Raw genomic sequence first — 21,766 nt, forward strand, 5'->3', positions numbered from 1 at the left:
ACTTTTCTGTGCCTTATACTGTACTTCAGATGGGAATTCAAAAATGAATTGAGCTTGAGAATTAGAAGTTGCTGAATGTATTTGCCACATGCCAGCTGGCATTCGAATCTCAAAAGGGACCTGCCTGCACTTATTTAAGAGAAAGATAAATGTGTTCGCTGGATCTGTTACTATAAATTCATTTAGAAGCAGGACTGAGACTCCACTAACATTCCTTTCTGTTTTGAGTTGTGGCTGGCAGATTTGGTTCACTTTACCTTTGGGAGGTAATGAGTTTTTCCTAGATGGTAAAGTGTTATCACACTTGATTCAGAATTCCCTAATAGCTATTTCTCTTAATGTTTAAATAAAACATTTGGCTGATGTAGGTAGGGAAGAGAATGTGAAAACCCCAATCCCCTGACTATCTCATAGAGAATAGAAAGAATGAATATATGACCTTAGTTTTTTATAACTAGTGGAGGACTTGGGACATAATAGGGTCAGAGACAGGAGTAGGGCTGCCTTTGCCCATATACTGGGGAAAGCCTACTCTCATCAGCAGAGGTTTATCTGCCAATCGAAATCATGGTCATTTTGAATTTTAATGAAATTATGCCTCAAAGGAGCCTCTAGTTTAATTCTGAGAATCCAGTATATCTCTAATCCTTGTCACATTTGAGTTCTGATTCACCTGTTATAATCAATTTTCTTTTTTTCTCTATAATCCATTTTCTACATAATTCTAAGACAATATTCCTAAAATATAGGTCTGACCAGTTTGCTCTCTTTCTCTAAAGTCATCAGTGGCTCTCTACCACCTCCAGGATGAAAGATAAAATCTAAAGCCTGGTATTTAAAATCCTTTACTGATCTCTCTCCCATGGATCTTTTAATTTCCCAATATTACCCTATCTGCCTTCTCCATTCCAGTCAAACCAGTTAGCCAGTAGTCCCCTATCCATGGTATTCCATCATTTTCTATTAATAAATTAATCCCCTATGTCTGGAATGTACCCACTTCTACCTCAAAGAATCCTAGTTTCCTTCAAAATACAACTCAGGCATTATCTCCTACATAATGACTTTTTGATCACCTCACCCTGAATCCCTTTTATTAACTGCTCTTTTTTTTAAGATTTCTCTTTTGTTAAGGTGAACTTGATAAGCATTAACAAAAATGAACATTTCCACATTCAAAGAACAAAAAAATGAGGACTTCATATGAAATTGATAATATCCATTACATATAGCTTTTAAAATAGATATATTTCAAATTTAAAAGGGCAGTTCCAACACTGCTTTGGATCCCATTATGCATTTTCTTTTGTTCCCTTATTTGTATTTTTAAATGATTCCTCAATGTCTTTTTCTTTCTTTTTTGATATGATTATTATTAACTATCTTTTCAAAATCCTTCCACTCAACAAACCTAAAAAGTTTTTCTCTCCCTCATAGGGCAGGCAATATGATATATGTTGCATGTATTATCATATAATACATATTTCCCTGTTTGTCATGCTGTGAAATAAGACACTTATTTCTTACACACTTGAAACTATTTGTATTACTTAATTCACTTTGTATGTACCTCGATTACAATGTAGTACTAACTTACATCCTCATAGACTAGGATAGTGTAATATTTATTGGGAAAGGAAATGGGGGGATACCAAAAACTGGGGGATAATGGGAGGTTGGTATGGGGGTATGGAGGAGTTTAAAGGGAGAGAGTGAATATTGCTTGGTTAAGCAAAGGAGAGAGATGCCCCCTGCTGAGAGAAAGCAGCAGGGGTCTGATAAGGACTGTTTGTCCTGGAATGACTGAACTGAAGTTCAGCTCCCTCTATGACCAGAAAAGATAGTCACTTATCTCACTGCAAGTTCAAATAATATAAAATTTAATAACCAGTTGGGATTGGAGTTATTTCCTTAGCTTCAGAGTTTCAGCCAGGCCCCAGAGGCTGGCGGAGGGTTTCTCCCACTCCCATCTACTCTATATCAGTCCTGCTTTGTCTAATTCAGAATCTTAGCAGTAGACAGAAAGCAAACAAGAACAGTTCTAACCCTCAGAAGCCTGTGTCTTTGGGCTGAACCAAGAAGAGCATGCCACTCCAGACTGGGCTGAACAAGCTGCTCTCTCCTCCCACCCCAGGAAGCAAGTCCAACCTGGCAGGAAGGAAATGCTAGTCCCAAGACCCAACTGCCACTCCCAGATGCCCCTTCCCCCACCAACTGTTAGTCTAGTTTCCTTTCACAACAGCAGTTCTCAACCTCTCAATTTGTAGCAATGAGAATAGATAATGCATATCAGGTATTTACATTCTGAATCATAACTGTAGCAAAATTACAGTTTTGAAGTAGCCACCAAAATAATTTTTTGGTTTGGGGTCACTGCAACATGAGGAACTGTATTGTGGGGTCATGGCATTAGAAAGGTTGAGAACCACTGGACTAGGAGCTTCTCAAGGTCAGGGACCTCTCTTAATTTCCCCCTTCTCTTTTTCTATTGCTGCACCAGATGTAGTACTTGGCACCTAGCAGATGTCCCCCAAATGTTTGTTGATATAACTATCCCAAATCACTTTTTAGCATTGAGGCAGGAGTGGTTGTTTAATGAACAATTAAAGTTAATCATAATCAGGTGCGTCAATTATGTATATATATGACATTTGTCCCCTAGGACTTTGCCATGCTTTGTTCTAATTGGCAACTGTTTTCTCCAGGAAAAAAATCTAGGAACATATATATACATATATATATATATATATGTATATATATATAACACAATAATATATAAATAGAATATATATAACATAATAATATGTGACATATAGTCATATTATATATTATATATTTATTTTAGATAGATTAGAACACATTGATTCATGTAATTATAGAACTGGCAAAAGATCTAGAGAATATCTTGTCTTGCTTACACTAATTTATTTTTCTTTTTCCAAATAAGATTGTTTTGAATTGATAGAAACAAAATAAAAAAAAAACATTAGTTTCTGTTCTCAGAAATTTTTTAAAAGATCTTAATGACTTTGTTTCTGAAGACCTTAAAATATACATAAACACTTATTTTAGGTGAAATGAAACAATCATTGCCACACAATCATACTTTATGGATCCTTCAATACTATGACACCTCATCTGTCATGAAGTAACTCGAGGTAGATGAAATTTCAGTCAGTGTCTAGACCAATTTCTTTGGCAATAGCTCTTAACTATGGAAATTAGCATCCTTTCCCAGGACTAGGCATTAGATAAAGCGGGCTGCATGTTAGTAAGAATTCAAATGAGGATTTGAAATATTATCAGTGGCATTTGTCAGACTGTTGCAAAGTTACTAGTTTGGATGTGTAGAAAGATTTTGTTTCATGGGTTTTCAGAGATTTTTCTTAATGAAAAAGAGAGAGATTATAATTATGACTGGGTTCACAGATCTAGCAAAGGGTTTATATGCTAGAAATATCACTGCTATGTCACTCAATAGGTGTGGGATTAGGAAGTTGAGATCTGAATTTCTAGTTAATCAATTTAATCATTAATTACATTTAACACTTAATCTAGTTTTCTTGTAAAATGGGAATGTCAGAATAGACCATCCCTAAGATCCTATTTGAATGCTAAATACCGTCTTTTCTTCTATGTGAGTAGTAATGATTGTATGTAATCTAACTTCTAAAAAGTTCTATTGATTATCATTCTTAGATAAATTCAGATTTAATTTAAGTACTTCAGTTTTGTTTAAATTCTGAAACATCCTTGCTTAATGACATTCTTACTAATGCCCCTAAATGTAATATTTTTTACTGCTATTTATCCTAGCATCTTGTTTACTCTTTCTCAGTTTTATTCTTTAATATCACTTATTGTCCATGTCTACCTATTTAGTCATTGATCTAGAGCAGTGGGCAAACCTTTTAGAGGGGTAAGTGATATGAGAACTGTACTCAGGCATGTGTGGTGAGAGGAAGGGGAGCAGCCAGACCCCTGTGTCTCTCTGACTTTCTAGTAATGAACTCTGGCAAACTCTGTGCTGGGATAATAGTGCATGTGTCCATGAAAAGACTCTGAGTGCCTCCTCTAGCATGCCTGGCATAGGTTTGCCACCATAGACCTAGAGTGTATATGCAAATAGATAGTGGAGTTTTGTCTATTTAATTCATGTTGGGTTAAATTCACTTCAATTTAACAACAATAACAAAAACGCTGTTGTGTGCAAAGTGCTATTATAAAAATAAAACAAAACCTTTTCTGATAGAGCTTATAATTGAACATGTTCATTTAGTAAGCCACAATAAATTCTGGCACCCAATTGCCTTTCCATTGATTATTTGTTTTATTAATAATAATTCTCCATGTTCTATATAATATCATACTCAATTTACAAGTTAATTAATTATGCTGAAAACTTAAAATCAAGGACAATGTCTTATTTGAGTGATGTGAACTACATGTACTACTACATAATATATTTTGTTTGCCCAGACTTTTCACATGTGCATTTCAAATAATAACATATTATGTATGTAATCTTTTACTTTATTGGTGCTTTATCAATTATATAGTTTCATTTTATACAACAAAAACAGCTTTGTAAAGAAAAATAACTTTGAATGACCTATAAATGCAATTCAAAATCTTGAGTCCACATGACTAAAAATGAAACATAGCTATTTCCTCCTGCCAGATGGGTAATAGCATTAAAAGATAGAATGAAGAATGAAATACACATTTCTAATTGTGTCCCACGTAAATTTTTATTTTTTGAATTATAAATATTTGTTATGAGGACATTATTTTTAGTTTAGAAAATTGTTCAATGGAAGCAGTATGAGAGAGAAATACATGCTTGTGAAAGAAATTAATTTATTTCTATATATTTACACATTCATAAATAATGTAGACTTTGAGCTTCATTAGCAACATGTAGAAAATAAAAGCTTAGTGTATTTTTCATGTTTATGGTCAGAAGTTTTTTAATTGCATGGTTTGGTGTCAAAATTAAAGTAATTTGGAAAATGGTGTTTTTCTTTTGGTTTCTTAAAGGTAAAAGTCTCAAGATATTTTCAGAGAATTAAAATACCCTGTGATCTAGACTATAGGAGGTCAAATGTAATTTGAAAATTGCTATCTGCCCATCTAATTAAAAATAAAACCAATTAAAAATATATATAAAGGTGTGAAATTCCTAAACCCAACATATACTTCTTTAGTGAAACACATTATTTTTTAATTTGAGTGTGAACTTTGGAAAATAAATTTTTCAACATTTCTTTTTAGACATTTTGAGAGAAGACATTAATGATTTTTTAAATTTTTCTTCTGCTAATTTAATTATTTAATTTCAAATGAAACATACAGCCACTTCCCTGGGAAAATGTAAAATTTTCTCAGGCTGTAATTTTTCCATGAACAGTGTGACATTAAGCTACTTGATATGTGACCTTTACTTCTAAAGGAAATGACAGGGGAGAACTGTCAATTATTTTATTGAGTAACCCTAAGCTTGAAACCCACTTATACTTCTGGAATATTAATGTTGACAGTAATCTCTTATAAAAATAGCAAATTATAAGAAGATAACATTACTATGTACGTAAACATTCTTTTGGAATTTCATTGTTATCAGTGTCTAACTTATTTTTTATATAATTTGCTAATTTCCTTTTATCTACAGTCATCTCACTTTTCTGTCATTTTGATGATCTTTGTCAATATTAGTATTTCTGAGCCATTAGAAATTCATAGGATCATAATTTGTAGGTGGAAGGGATTTCAGATGCGATTCAGTTCAATCCTCTCATGTTATATCAGAGAAAATGTGAATTACCCAAATTTTTAATCTAGTAAGTATCTAAGGCATGAATTGAATTTAGCTCTTTGTGGTTTCAAGTGCAATACTCTAAAAACTATGTAGATCACACTAACCACTAACATGATTATAGATGATCCAAAGTAAAATATGAAGTCTCATGAAGCCATTTGATTGGTAATTATTAAAGAGTAAGAATTATTTACTACAATAGTATGGAATGATTCTAAAGCCCTTCAAAAACCACACCTTTACAATCTTCTTTTATCTTACTCCCCTCCAATACCCTTTTTTCCAGTAACACTGGTACTTTGATGTTCCCGCACATGATCTGCTAATTCTAAACATTTTCAGTAACTCTTCTTCCCTCCTGGAATGTTCTGCATCCTAGTTTCTCTGGCTCCTTTCAAATTTCAGCCAATTTGTATCTTTTTCAAGAAAACTTTTGAAGTCTTCCTTAATGTTAATGCCTTCTCTTTGATACTACCCCCAATGTATCCTATATACATCTTGTCAGTACATAATTGTTTACATGTTCACTCTCTTATTAGATTGACATTCTTGAGAATAGGGACTTTTTTTTGGCCTTTCTTAGTATTTCCAGTGCTTAGTATATAGTAACACTTAATAAATGTTAGATTACTGATTGTCTTAGAATTTGAAATTTAGTCCTTCCATTAGTGATTATATTAGGGTTTATATATTTTGTTTAGTTATATATCAAACACTTTTGTTCCCATTAATCTAGAAACTGAGATCATCTGAAGAAAAGACTTTTCTTAGTGATTTTTAAACATTGCCAGGCACTGTAATTTAAATGCATTTTATTAGCTTAAAGATATAAGTCTACTCCCTCTATTATGTTCTAGAGATGAGGGGAAAAGAAGAGACATATCTAATAATATGAATTCTGTTTTCAGTTTTTTGCTAGGTTTTCTTGTGCATAATCATTATCACAGAGCTTTCTGATAAATTTAGATACATGTGGAATGTTGCCAGTAGAATGCTAGCCTAGGATAAACAGATTCATCCCTGTAATCTTGTGGGAGTACCACTGACTGACACATTATCTCTGCCTCAATCTACAATATGACAAAACAATCACATGATTAGTCAAGTGAGTGGAAAAAAAAAAGCAATCTCTTTCATTATTTAGTGCTAAATGTATAGAGAAATAAGGGCAATATGATGTTTGTGACAGCACATCTCTTATAATTAATGTGATTTTTCAGATTGCTATGTCTACTCATAGCTCTTCAAGTAGAACATTATATGAAAGAAGCAATATACCTATCACTATATAAATGTGTGATTCTAATGAAATATGTGGAGCCTGATAGCAAGAACATTAAACTTAGAAACAGAAGACATGTGGAAGCTCCATCTTTTCTATTGATTTCAAGTTGGGTGCTTGGACAAATCATTTTACTTCTTTGTAACTCATTTGTAACTTCCTGTACAATTAGGAAATTGGACTAGATGACTTCTGATATCACAACTGTCTCTGCTATTCTGATTAAATCTATTGTTTTGATTAAAAATTCTGAGCCATATCAGTGGATTTCTGAAATACTGAAACATGTAATGAAAACAAAACTTTATTTTGCACACCTGCATTTTATGTTGTAAAGCACAGTGGGACGCATATGTGTGAAACATCTGATCTGTGCTAATTTGCCATTACATTGCATTGTGGTAAATGCAGTAATCTACAGGGTTCTATCTATTTGGAACTCATTTCACGGCTGACTAATTACATAAATGAGAAGGGGAAATAGGTCTGTTTCCTCTAAAGCAAACTAAGCAGATGGAACGAAGTTCATTCCCACCAGTGGTGTCAAGAAGGTCCTCTTCTCAGATGCTAGGGCTTGCATCTATCTGCCAAACATAGTGTAAGTGTACTCTTAACACAGCACTTGAGAACACAGTGAGCTTCTGGTTTGTTTTGACTAGACAAAACTTTTTTATCAACCACGATATTTAAAGAGATTATTCATTTGAGGAAATCCAGACATGAGAGGTTTAATATTCATTTTAGTTAAGCAACTTAAGTCATCTTTATCCATTTGGAAATTAAAGGGGAAAACTAGTCAAGAGAATTAAGTTAGTTTCCTCAAAAAGGGGATCAGTAAACTACAACACAACCTGAAAACACAGTGTGTCCCTGGGATTGGTTCTTTCTAAATTCAAAGATAAAAGGAGAATAGACTTGTTTATCACTCAGATTCTTAGGCAGATACTTTTAAAATCTAATTTTTCTAATATCAGGCAATTTATTACTTATACTTCAAGTATGCATATGTATGAACTACCTATCTTAATACATAATAGGTATTTATATTTTTTGGTATGTGTTATTAGTCTAACTGCCTGTTTCTCTATTTTCTTTATATTTAAATCTTATTTTTGTATTTATCTATCTATCTATGATTTAACTTGGTATGGTAGAGAGCTTTGAAAAGCCAGGAAAACCCGGGTTCCTTTCCTGCCTCTGACATATTCTGGTTGTGTAAGCCTGGGCAAGTCACTTAACCTCCCATTGATCTAGCCAACTCTCTAATATTGTTAGGCAAAGAAAAGATGCTGGAATGCAAGGGTAAAAGGAATTATTTCATCAGGGAGTTTGTTATGGCATTAAAATAACATGTATAATTCATTTATGTAACATGCATGTATACATGTGCACATATCTCTTTCTCTCATCTGTTTATCTGTACATCATAGTATTTACATATAAAGCATATTTTCCAAAATTCACCAGCAACCACAAGATAATTTACACTGAACGGTATCACTTAGAATAGAAACCTCAACATACTTAGAAATATAGTGATGTTACCTGGCAGCAATGTCTTATTCAATTGCGTTACTTGGATGGTGACATTGTTTTCTTCTTTGAGGAAAAACAATCCCCTGCATACCTCTCTAAGACTCTGATTCATATTTTACACATCATTTTCACTACATTGATTTCATTCTAATTTCAGACTGATGCAGCTCTAATGTATGATGCTGTCCATGTGGTGTCAGTTGCTGTTCAACAGTTCCCACAAATGACTGTCAGTTCATTACAGTGTAATCGGCACAAGCCATGGCGCTTTGGGACCCGCTTTATGAGTCTAATTAAAGAGGTATGTCACAAAAAATAAATTTGCATAGCTTTGTCTCTTTTGTCCTCAGTCTGTGTTAATCAAGATAATATATTTGAGGTGTTTTTTGTTTTCTAGCACATGGGGCTGTTTCCTGTATAATTTCTTCTTTCTTTTGGAACAATTGATATTTTTTTGTTAGAAAATAGTTCCAATGCCATAATTATCAAAATAATAATTTAAAAATAAATATTAAAAATAGGGGAAATGTATTTTAAATATGTGGAATATTTGGATAGACAAGAAGAGACAGCTAAAACAAAAGCTTTATTGTATACCTTTTTATGGTATTACTTTTCTCTTTCTTATTTTTTCCATTGAAAAATTATGAAGTTACAAATGCACATAACTTTTTTCAGTATTTGTTATTAAAATCTGTAAATTATTTCTTCATGTTAATATGACTTTTGGTCTTAAATTGATGTCTGATGTGATAATTTACATGAATGATTTCCAGTAATGTAAATGTCTACATGTTATTTCCCAGTAGTTTTCCGAACATGATATCCAATTATTTTAACAATATGAACAATTTACACATAACTTATGAGTTCTAAATGTCTATAATTATATCATAGGTTTTCGAATTGGAAGGGTACCTTAAATATCATATCATCCATCTCTCCTCCCATTTGGTAGATGAGAGTTCAAGATATATGTATCATTGTTTCCCAAATTAGTGGAAGAGCTTAGGCTTAAACCTAGAGTACTTTGTTTCACTAATTTCCATAATTCCACTTTGAGCAAAGCTATACTTTCTGTTCCTGGGGATATTTGCTAATTGTTATATGATTATCTAGTAATTTAGACAGGATGAAATGTTCCTCTTCCATTCACTTGCATCCTCAGCTTAATGCTCTTTCTACTTGCAATTCCCCTAAATTTTAAATAATATTGAATCTAATAGTTTTATAGTTTGAAGATGAAACAAAGTAATATATAAAGCTGATTATTCCAAAGAAGCTATTATCATAAATTATCATAAGATCCAAATATAAATTTGTATATGCTTTTCTGGAGTGTCTTGCTTCACAGTAAACAGAGAAATTTCACTTTTATGTGAAATTAGAAATATTTTATTCATATCAATCTGATTGGGCTGGCCTTTGAAATAAGAAAACTTAATTTTAAGTACTCCTTTTCACATATACTGGTAATATGTACATCTGAACAAATAACTCCACCACTCAGTGCTCCAAGTTAGAAAGGCAACTGACTCATGTAGAAGTTATGTCATTGAGAGTTCCCTAAATCAACAAAATTCCATGTCTAGCCCCTATTCCCAGCTTATTTCAATCATGAACATGTATTATCAGAGGGATCATCTCAGCAGTGAATACACAATATTTTTGTTGGTTCTTTAATTCTTATAAATCACTCCTAAGGTAAATTATTTAAATTTATTGAATTATTATTTTTAACATCTTGGGAGACATTCTCTAGTTATCCCTTTACTTTCTACTTAATTATGGACATTATTTTTTTTCCTCCTAGGCCCACTGGGAAGGTCTCACAGGCAGAATAACTTTCAACAAAACCAATGGCTTAAGGACGGATTTTGATTTAGACGTGATCAGCCTGAAGGAGGAAGGTCTTGAAAAGGTACTTGAGACATTTAAGTTACTGGAAATAGGATATGAAGCATAAAACTATGCTGGGCTGATGAAGAGAGTGGTAGGCTGTTTTCTCGCATTTCACTGAACTTGGGGATATATTTCACTTTTATGAATGAAGTTTACATTTAATGAATATCTCAACAAAGCAAAATCTCCTTTATAATCACTGAATTAGAGAATTGGCATACAATTAGGGAATAGGGTAAAGCGTTCCTTTAGGCAATTTAAATATTTTTATTTGTACCACATGCTTATCCTATCACTGAGATGCACACCATGTTGATTAGTTTTACTAGCTCATTACCATTATAATTAAAAAGACTTGGTTTCCTATAGGTATTCATGTATATAGTTTATATCCATTTGAGTTTGCAGAGGATCTGTCACCTGGCATAAGAAAAATAGTTGAATGAGAAAGCATATTCTTATCTCTGTGTCATATTAACATATAAAAATAATGAAATCATAGTTAATTTATTACATGCATATTTCATATACTAAATATATCAGGCTGCCTATAAAATATTTTAGGGAGCTGAGCTCTTTTTTTCTTAATTTGACTCCAGTGTCTTAGAAGGGATTGGAAATGATAGCAGTGTTTGCTTAACTTAAAAAATATTTGCATTTCATTTTGTTTATATTTATAAAGGACTTGGTAAGGGGTTTTCCTAATAGATGCATCAGAAAACTTAGATAAAATAAATATTTAGGTGGATAGACGAGAAGTTCTAATTGAGGTAAATCTTTTAGAGAGAGTTGGCTATTTTATGAGAGGCAGTCTGGTAGATAAAGCTTGTGTTATCTTTGAGAGGAAATGGGTTCCAATCTTGCCTCTGATATGTGCTACCTTTGCAACCATGGCCATGGTATTCAAATTCTGAGAGTCTTCAGGCAGGCAACTCCTTAAGACTTTAAGTCATATACCTCCATTGGTGTTACACGTTTATTACATTGGTGGAGAGAATTTCCTCTTTTGCCAATTGATATTCCACGTACTGATAAAATCAGGTCAAAGTTCCTTAAAAAAGGGAAGGGACTATCTTAGAACTCATTTAGAATCTGAGAATGAGAAAAACCTCTAATACTCAACATGATGAAGTAGAGATTAAGGAACTGTACTTAATGAATTGTACTTAATTTTTTAGGTCCACTTTTTTTGGTGTCATTGGTGAACTACTTATAACTCCTATAACTGTACGGATAAGGACTCTCCCAAGGTTTTATATTCTTTGAGCTTAAGATGGGAATCAGGGCATTACTAAAATTTGAATTTATATGAACTAAACTAAAGCTCCAACTGAAATGCTTCTAAATATATTATGTAGACAACTTAGATTGTTGAGGGGCAGGAAAAGGTACTGTGCAGGCCATCCTAAAGATTTGTATCCCAAATCTTAGAAATGTAACATAAAATCTGCATCGATATTAATGTTTGCATAGCACCCTTCCTAAAATGAATCAATGATTTGTATTATTTTTGATCCTTAAGGTAGGCTTCATTTGGAACTAGATTATAAAGGTACAAGGAGCTCTGATAAATAAGGTAATTTGAGATGCAAATTGGAGCCTAAGGATAGAGTAATTAGGTTATGGATCAGGGATCCCCAGATGAGGTAAGGCTTAAAACAACAGACAAGGTAATAGACTAGAAGAAAAGAAGATAGTCTGACCAATAGAGAAAGGAAAGAACCCAGAAAGGGAGACCGGATGAGAGACAAAAGTCTTAAGTGATGAGTATGGACCACACCAGAAGAAAACTGTGGACCTGTGCTAAAGACCAGGAGTTTTCAGATCCTCCCTTAGCCATTAAGTGACCTGTTGCAACAGGCAATGCATTTCCGAGATAGGAATTTTTGACTCCAAGGCCAAGATCATTCTGACACACTTAGGACCCTGAACTCATCACATTATAATCCACTCTTTCCCCTTATATACACCACCAAAGTTTCCAAACAAGAAAAATACTATTAAAAATCTGAAAGAGAGTAAAAATCACAAAAGGAAAGATTGGGAAACTATAGGAAGGGAAAAGAGCAATTTCATTGTTGCTCTTTGGTCTTTGTGGAGGGTGCTTTGTAAGCTTGTTTGTTTATTATTCCACAAAAAAGTCCTTTTTGAATATCTCATATTGTTGTTCAAGTGATGCAAGGTTCTTATAGCATATATTAGCTGTTGCTCATATGAGCAGAAGGTTGACATATCAGTAGAGGGAATGTATCACACCAATTTCAATAGTTTTAATATAAACATAACAAGACAGAAGGAAGTGCCAGCTAAATGGAGGGATGGCTCATAGATTCTCCTTTGAAAGGCAAATAAGTGGGCTGTTGGCAACAGTTTTATTATACATCCAAGGGCAACAAGAAACATAATTGCTTCGGTGTTATCTTGTGCTATCAATGTTCATGATAAATAGTGGCTATAAGATTATTATGGAAATAATTTTAGTGTGCACCATTTTCTGCACCAAAATCTGGAGCAGAAAATGAAAATGTAGATACATTCTAGAAGAACTTAATAAAACCTTTCAAGTTAAATAAATGTACACTTAAATATTTGATGATTTCAATTTTAGGTAGACTTAGATAAGGATGGCATAAAATATTTGGAACATAAGCAGGAAGAATAAAAATGAGATAGACTAAAGCCTTTCACCTATATATAATGAATAACTTCTTTAGAAAATAATTAGGAGATTTAAGATACAAGCAATGACATCACAGAATGAAATAAATTTCTCTTTTAAAAGAAAAATAAATAATTACCTATGTGGTAATAATTCTTAAATATGCTTTCCATATTTGGACTTTAGAACAATGATCAAAATTGTAAAATTAAAGGAAAGGACACAAATTAGAAAAAGTACAATCTGCATTTAAATCAGTTCCAATCTGTTGTATGTCAGCAATTTATTGATAACTAAAAATCAAAATTGTACACAGCATAGAAACTGTACCAATTTAGTCATCTCAGAGAATTTAATAAAATTAAGTGAATTGTAATAGGACAGCACTAGAGGCTAAAAAGAATCTTGGCAAATATTTCTTATTTGCAAATGGAGACACGTGGTGACTGAGGAAAATTATGGGTTAGAGTACAAAGTCATTTGTAACATCCTACAGTGATAGAAGGGAGATTATATCATTTTACAAAGAGAAATGGAACAATAAACCAAGTTTTAAAAAATTTATGAGAGATCCAGATTAATATGGTTATCCTGAAGGCATGTTAGGATGAAATGAGCACAGAAAATAAAAAATGGAAAAAATATTTGCAAATTTTTACAATTGTAATGTTCTCATCATCAAGGAAAGTAGAACCACTGAACTTAGGTTCTAACATCACAGTCTGCTATACACTTTATAGAGGAGATGGAAATGTCACTGAAGAGAACAAAAAGAGAAGTAACTGAATTAGACCAAGGATAATTAGAAGACATCTTTTTTGGAGGGGACACAGTTATGAGTGCATTGAAGGATTGTTTCAAAATGTATGGGGAGACAACAAAAGCATAAAAAAATTCAGGCATTATTCAGAAGCAAAGGAGAAGATGCCTGAAAGAACTTTATTAACTTTCAAGAAATAAATTTTCTTGAGAATAATTTATACTTTCATAAAGGGTGAAATATTAGAGAAGTAGGGTCAGTCAGTCAAATTGTAATGATCATTTGTCTATTATGTGATGGGTATTGTGCTATGTGGTAGGGATACATAAAGGGGCAAAAGACTTTCTTGCCATTCAGGAGGAGCTCACAATCTAATGAAGGAGCCAATAAGTAAATAGATATGTAGAAACAAGATATATACAGGATAAATAGAAAAGAATTAGCAGAGGGAAAGAGGGAAGGCACTATAATTGGCAAAGGTTTCCTCTAGAAAATGGAGTTTCTACTGAAAACTTCAAGAAAGCCAAGGAAGACAGAAGACAGAGATGAATAAGAATAACATTCCATACATGGGTGACAGCCAGAGAAAAATGCCTGGAGTAGAAAGATGGAATGTCTGCTTCATCTAACAAGCTTTCACAAGTAACCTTCCATTTCAATCACATAATTAACTATAAGATAATAGAGATATGAGATTCTACTGTTTATTGTTGACTATAAAATTTAATAGAGCAAAATTCTATCCTAACATACCTCTTGTTCAGTAAGGTATTTTCCAATTCTATATATCAAGATTATATTAAAATTTTTTGAAAAATATAAGAGATAATTTTGTCCAAGGAACCAACCTCTGATGACTGAAAGCATTTGAGGGATACAATAGTTGGCAAAGCTTTAAAAAGGTGTTTGCCCATACCAACAGAGAGATCTACTACAGAGTTCGAACTAAAGAGGGATTTGCAATAATTGGTAAATTCCTCCAGGTACCTATATTTGTACATGGCATTCTATGTGAAACCTTAGAACACTGAAAAATCTTTCATAACATAATCACATCTACTAAACATTTCCTATCCACATAAGAAAAACCAACTAGATAAATAATGCTTGTTATTCATATCATCATGACATATGCTTAAATGGATTATATAGAGAATTTATGCACATAAGTTTTTGTATGCCTATCTCTGTCTCTCTGTCTCCCCTTTTTCATTATTTCTGTCTGTCTGTCTGACTTTCCATTTCTCTCAAGATACTGAGGTGGTATAAGACTTATAAAAGAGTAAAAAATATGAGGAACTAATTTTGATAAATTTCAATATTCCTTTAATTATCTTAAATTTATTCCAAAAAGAAAAGCCTTTCTTAAAAAAAAATCTCAATGTTCTCCCAGGGATACTACATGGTCCCAAGTTCTAGTCATGGAAGTCTATAATCGCTAAAACAATTTTTAAAATGTTTTCACTATGACAGCAATGGGGAAACTCATGGTAGATGTAAACAGACTAACACTGAAGCACTTAAGGAATAAAGAAATATGTAGAAGACCTGGAGCATAGTGAATTGTGTAAGAAATGTATGACAGAAAAAGAAAAAAATGTTATGTGATAAAACAAAGATTAAGTACTGAATAGCCTTTGAGATGCATTGGCAGCCTCATGATGTCAAGAGAAAGCAAAGAAAGTCCCCAAAATGAATGGAGGTTGAGTGTGATTAATTTATTTGAGAAGATGGACAAGAGTTGTATTAAGTGGTTGGGCAGTTATGTGCTATAGACTGTTAATGTCAATACTTTAGAGTAGGAATATAAGATGCATGACTCTCTGGATATGAGAGGACCACAACACTCCTGAATGCTACTTAAACCAAATTAAAATGTAATTGGGAAATATTCAACAAAATAAATGTGAAAAATTACAATAGAACATAACTAAAAAGAAACAATAGGGCACAGATAACAAGTGATCTACAGGAATTCTATATATAGTTTGCTTCCATTTCTATGTGAATTTTACATCACTGCTGTAGAGAATATACACATCAGTGAAATCACAGTGCATACATTGGCCAGCATATAGTAAACTTAATAAATGTTTATCAATTTCTTTTAAAGGTTAAGCATTTGAGGCAAGGTGCAGCTTAGGAAAGAAAAACATAGTTTCTTACATGTCTTTCTGTCTCACCTTTTCATCTTGAATTTGTCTCATTTTTTTTTGCCTTTCTGAAATATTTATAATTACTCAATGACCTCCAATTCAACTAGATTTCATCATCTGAGAAATACTCTATGCTAAAATTCTAAGCAAACACAAGATATTATATGAGCTCTTAAGTCCTATCTAGCTCACCTCCCATTTTCTTACTCTTGAAGAAATTGAATTCGTCAAATAGAACAAAGGTAGAATTCTTTTGAAGTCCCTTCAGCTCATTTGACTTCAAGTCCATTATGCTTTCTAGTGCTTCATGTTTTTAAAGAGTTTTAGATACTTTATTTAACACTGCATCAATGATATCTATTTTTATATGGCATTTATTTCAGTTTTATTTTGATGCTTACACTGAACGTTGGAAAAGATGAGTTTCAAGTGATAATCAAGATTAAGAGACTATATTAAATTGTTTCCCTAGATAACAAAGAGAATAGCTCAGAAGTATTAACAGTTACATAATTTTAAACCTCTAGTTAAAATTTTCTATACTGATTTGAAATTTTCTCATTTATATTTAAAGCCATGTAAAAAGTCTTTATCTTTGCATATTTGGTTATCAGGTAAACAACAACAGATTCAAATATGAAAAGGAATATTCAGTAACAAAGAATGTATTTCTATCACAAAAGGCAAAAAAAAATCTCATGCCACAAATCAATACCTTTCTTGTCATAAATTCAAATCAATCTTTAAATAGGTTTTTAATAATCCAAAGCAAAAGATAATTAAGACACAGTGGTTTTCATTACAGTTTGAAAGGGGAGAAAATATATTTTTTGAAAACTGGTTTATCTTAGGTTCTTTAGAAAAAAATCTAGTTACAATTATGTTATAAAATTGCTTCAATAATATTAGCTACCCTATGACTAATCACAGCTATAGAAACATGTATTATTGACTTTTCTCTTGCCTATGAGAACTTCCTCTATGGAAAAGGGAAATTAAAAGCATCATTGACATTAGCAATTATTGAAAAAGTAATATCCAAACCATATTATTTCTGGAATGATGTATGAATAACTGAACCAACCTACCTAATTTTTTTCTTGAGTTTTGAATACATAGTGTTCAGCTTGACTCACCTACTACAGATGACAACACTTAGTACTGAAATTTCCTTAAATGGTAACTTTCTCTTGTTTCTCTATATCAAGGAAATGCTAGATGTTGGTCTTTTGATTTTCAATCTGAAGTTAGACAAGCCTTGATTATTTAAGAAAAGGATAAAGTGGGTAATAAATGGAACCCGAGAAAACCCCTCTTGGCATCACTAGAAATGTTATGAAATTAATTTGTTTTGGTTTACTTTTAGAGACCACACAATCTTTCTTGTCTGAGAGCTACAATTTTGTTCAAAAGTTGCCTTTTAATATTCAATGTAATTGGAGAGAAATGAAATAGTCTGGTCAATGTCCACTAGATTTTCTTTTGGCTTCAGGGGAATTTATTTTCCAACCTTCAGTGAATATGCAGCATGAAACCTTTATAGTTCCTAAGGCTGCTTTAAAATGATCACATTTGTGCTAAACACAAATTGAATGGAGCAGATTTGATTTCAAGGTTAATCTTCCACTTAACTTCCTTTCTTGGAGAAATAGGCTTTAATAGAATGTTATCAGACTGCAATTTTTGTGACTATAGGTCTTCATCTTTTGAAGTTTCCTAATGGTAAAGATAGACTGTTTATATGAGGACAGATTATCAGACCAAATAGATAATACTATCTAGATTAATTTGTCAAACATTAGATAACAACCCTTTCAGTAAAGGTTGAGAGCATATTAATATTTTTCAGATGTATAAAAGTGACTGTGTTTCTTCCCTTCATAAGAATTGCAGCTCTGGATTCTAGTTCCAGTGTTGGCATTAAGTAGTTCTGTGACTTTGGGCTTCGAACAAGTCATTTAACACTTTCTCACCTCAGTTTTCTTAGCTTTAAAATTGTACTATGGCTCCCTTTCAGTTCTAAATTTCAATAATTCTATGTACTTCATAAGTTAGACTGTTTTCAGTGTTGCTTAAAATATACATTTATTCTAAAACTACCTAGTTGGCAACTATAGTCAATGAAATATAAATGCAGACTGAACTATCAGCTTCTACAACTAAAGCAGTCAATTGATCTACATGCATTTATTAGCACTTAGTTTGTGCTTCAGAGCTCTGAGGATTCAAAAAGGTCAAACCAGTTCTTGGCCACAAGAAACTTATATCCTCTCCCCTGCCCCTTTAAACATGCTCCTTTAGAGGCAGTGGCAATGCTTATTCATTCATTAAAGTTTTTTCCATGTTATCTGCTGATACAATTGTAAAAATCATTTTATGATATTTTGTGATCCATGTTCTCTCTTTCCTTCCCATCATCACCCCCTTTCCAAGATGGCAGGTGATATGATATAGCCTGTACAGGCATTATAATACAATTATATTTCAATATTCATCATTTTGTGAAAGAAAGCACATGTTGCTTACACTAGAGAAAAATTAATGGAGGAAATAAAGTGAAAATGGTATACCTCCATCTTCATTCAGACTCTGTCAGTTCCTTCTATTTCTATGGATATGAATAAGGATGGGCTTTTCTATTATACATCCCTTGGAGTTGAAGGAGCTTATATTCTCATGGGAGCAACATTTATCTAAGTAAATATATATAAGGAACAAATAGTATACAATAATCATCTACAAAAGCAACTTCCTTCCAGTCTTTTCAATTCCTCATTCCAATCCATAAGCAGATTATCATTATTACAAATATATAGAACAGAGATTTGACTTATTTCATGTGTTACCAAAAGGTCTGTGAAGATATTAACTCAATATAGGGATCAACTGCCTAACAGTGTGGGCTGTCGAAAAGTGGAATGAGCTGCCTTAAGAAATCCCAAGTTCCTGAATACTAACTAGTGTACTGAAAGAAATAATGAACTGGAGGAATTCCATGTGAACTGGAAAGTCCTCTAGGAATAGAGAGAAAGTAGCAGAACCAGGAGAACAATATACACAGAGACTGATACACTGTGGCACAATCAAATGTCATAGACTTTTCTACTAGCAGCAATGGAATGACCCAGGACAATCCAGAGAAACTTATGAGAAAGAATGCTGTCCACAACCAGAGAAAGAACTGTGGGAGCAGAAATGTGGAAGAAAAATATGATACATGTATAACACAGTGGAACTGCTTGTTAGTTCTGGGAGGGGGAAGGAATCATAAATCATGTAACCATGGAAAATATACTAAAGAAAAAAAAAGAAATCCCAAGTTCCTTATTACTAATGGTTTTCAAGTGGAGTCTAGACATTATTTGTTGAAAGGTTTCAAGTTCCTGCAGGAATTAGACTACATGACCTTTGAATTTCTATCCAACTCTAAGTGTATGATTCTGTGCTTAGGATGACAACAACTTTATATAGACAAAAGCAAGCAGAACTTTCATTTCATGTTCAGTGTCATTAGACAACTTTCTATAGGAAAGTATTACAATGATCACATTTTTTTTCTGTGATTGATTCTCCTTATTGTTCTGGGACTGCTTTTTTTTGACATAAACATGTACATTATAGTTGCTTTCATTTTCATCACACGTGCATTTTTGTAGTGAATGCATTTGATACTTCCCGTTCAATGCAGATCCATTTGTCTGACATTCAGTCACAACAATGTATAATCAGAGCAGCCTGTTTTTTTGTTTTGTTTTTTTGGCTTTGTTTTTGGTTGATCAGTGGTAGAAAGCTGCATTTTGTCCCCTGTAGATGTTTTGTTAGTTAATGTCAATATGAGGTGCCAAGTAGATTTTTGATGGGTTCTTTTATTCCAAATATTAGAACTTTTTTTTGAAATAGTTTCTTAAATTCAAATAGATTTTTATTCTTGATATAAAATTTCTCAAGACTATTTAAAAGTTTTCTTTTTTCACAGCTGTCACTTTTTGTGATAAACCAATAAAATAGATTGCTTCTCTAATTCAAGAAGAGTAAGAAAAATACCATTTTAATTTTACTTTTTTTTAAAGTAATGTGAGGCACTGGGCTATAGTGGAAAGAACATGCACCACAGGCAGGGGACATGGCTTCAAATTCTGATCCTGATGCTATTATCTTTGTGAATTTCGTTAAGTCCACATAAAATCCATGGGATTCTTTATCTTTAAAATGAGGAGTTTACCTCTAGATAGCTTCCAAACCAAAATATTGTTCACATAGAAAGTAACCTGCTAATATCAACTTTGAACTAATATTTATTTTCTTATTTAATGACCTGGCCCTGCCTAGTAATTTCAAAAATATAATAATTAGATTTGATAATGACATTAATATGATAATAGAAAAGCATAGTCAGCTAATAGTTTGGAAGATTGTATTAAAATTCAGAGGACTACAAATATAAATGCCTACAAATGAAGAAAAGAAAGGTTATAGTAATAAAAATTTTATTACATGGATTTTTTATGATGCACCTCAAAATAAATAGTTTTTAAAAGAAAAATTTAATCAACTAATTTGTGTAGTTTACAAAACAGAAAATAACATACCTGTATGTTTTTCACTGAATAAGCTAACTTTAAAAATAAATTTCTCATTTTGTCTTTTTTTTGATATAATGTTTTAATTTTTCTCTCATGAGAAAGTATAAGTGAATGTTACAGCATCATTGGGCACTGAGAATTGATGGTGTTCCCAAGGAAATCAAGGTGTTGCTTAAAGAAAAAAAAATTGTTATCTCAGCAGGCATGAATAAGAATACCAGTATTCTGTTTTCCTGAACAGACTCTTGGTGGAGCTCCATATGTGTTCCTGTATTCTGCAATTAGAGAGAAATTCCTGGAGTTTAGACAGAGTAAATAAGCTTAAGGAGAAAGTAATAAGGTGAATAAGTGGATTAGGAAACTGGTGTATAAGGAAATATGAAAGTAATAGAAAATTATCGGGAAAATTGACTTGTGAAGAAAAGCAGTGACTAAAAATGAATTGCAATAGAGCCATTCCATTAGTCACTAAATATGTGCCAGGCACTGTGCTAAGCAGTGGGAACACAAAGAAAGGTAGTAGATAGGTCCTGTTCTCTAAGAACTTACAGTTGAGTGGGGGAGACCACATTCAAACAACTTTCTACAAACAATCTAAAAGACAAATTAAATAATAGCTGAGATTTGAAAGAATCCAGGATAGCCAGGAGGTGGAGATGAAGGGGGAAAACATTTCAGCATGGAAGACAGTCAGGGAAAATGCCTGGAGTTAGAAGTTAGTGAGGAAGAGCAATAATTCAGTGTCTCTGGATCACACAGTTCTTGAGGGATTGAGTTTTAAGAGAAAGGATGCTGGAATAGCATGTTATGAATTGCAAATAGATTTGATCCTTTAAGTAATAGGGAGTAATAAATAGGAGGTAGCAGATTCAGACTTGCACTGTAGGAAGATCACTTTGGCAGCTGAATGGAGGGTGGACTGGAACTAGGCAAGATTTGTGGTAGGCTGACAAGCCAGTAGTCTAAAGTGATAATCTGGGCATAAATCATTGAGGTCTTGAACTAAGGAAGTTGCAGTGTCCAAAGAGAGAAAGGAGTATGTGAAAGATGTTAGAAAAGTAAATCTGATA

General features: G+C 32.7%; 1 protein-coding gene across 2 annotated transcripts in view; it reads left to right on the plus strand.

Moving 5' to 3' along the window:
* Positions 1–21,766, plus strand: part of GRIK2 (glutamate ionotropic receptor kainate type subunit 2) — an 819,862-nt gene that overhangs the window by 455,405 nt on the left and 342,691 nt on the right. For both annotated transcript variants that reach the window (XM_001367939.3, XM_056818623.1), the window contains 2 exons: positions 8,794–8,937; positions 10,450–10,557. In XM_001367939.3, coding sequence (XP_001367976.1) covers positions 8,794–8,937; positions 10,450–10,557 — 252 coding nt within the window. The remainder of the gene's footprint in view (positions 1–8,793; positions 8,938–10,449; positions 10,558–21,766) is intronic.

Source organism: Monodelphis domestica, chromosome 2, assembly GCF_027887165.1.
Source record: "Monodelphis domestica isolate mMonDom1 chromosome 2, mMonDom1.pri, whole genome shotgun sequence".
NCBI classification, from domain to species: domain Eukaryota; kingdom Metazoa; phylum Chordata; class Mammalia; order Didelphimorphia; family Didelphidae; genus Monodelphis; species Monodelphis domestica.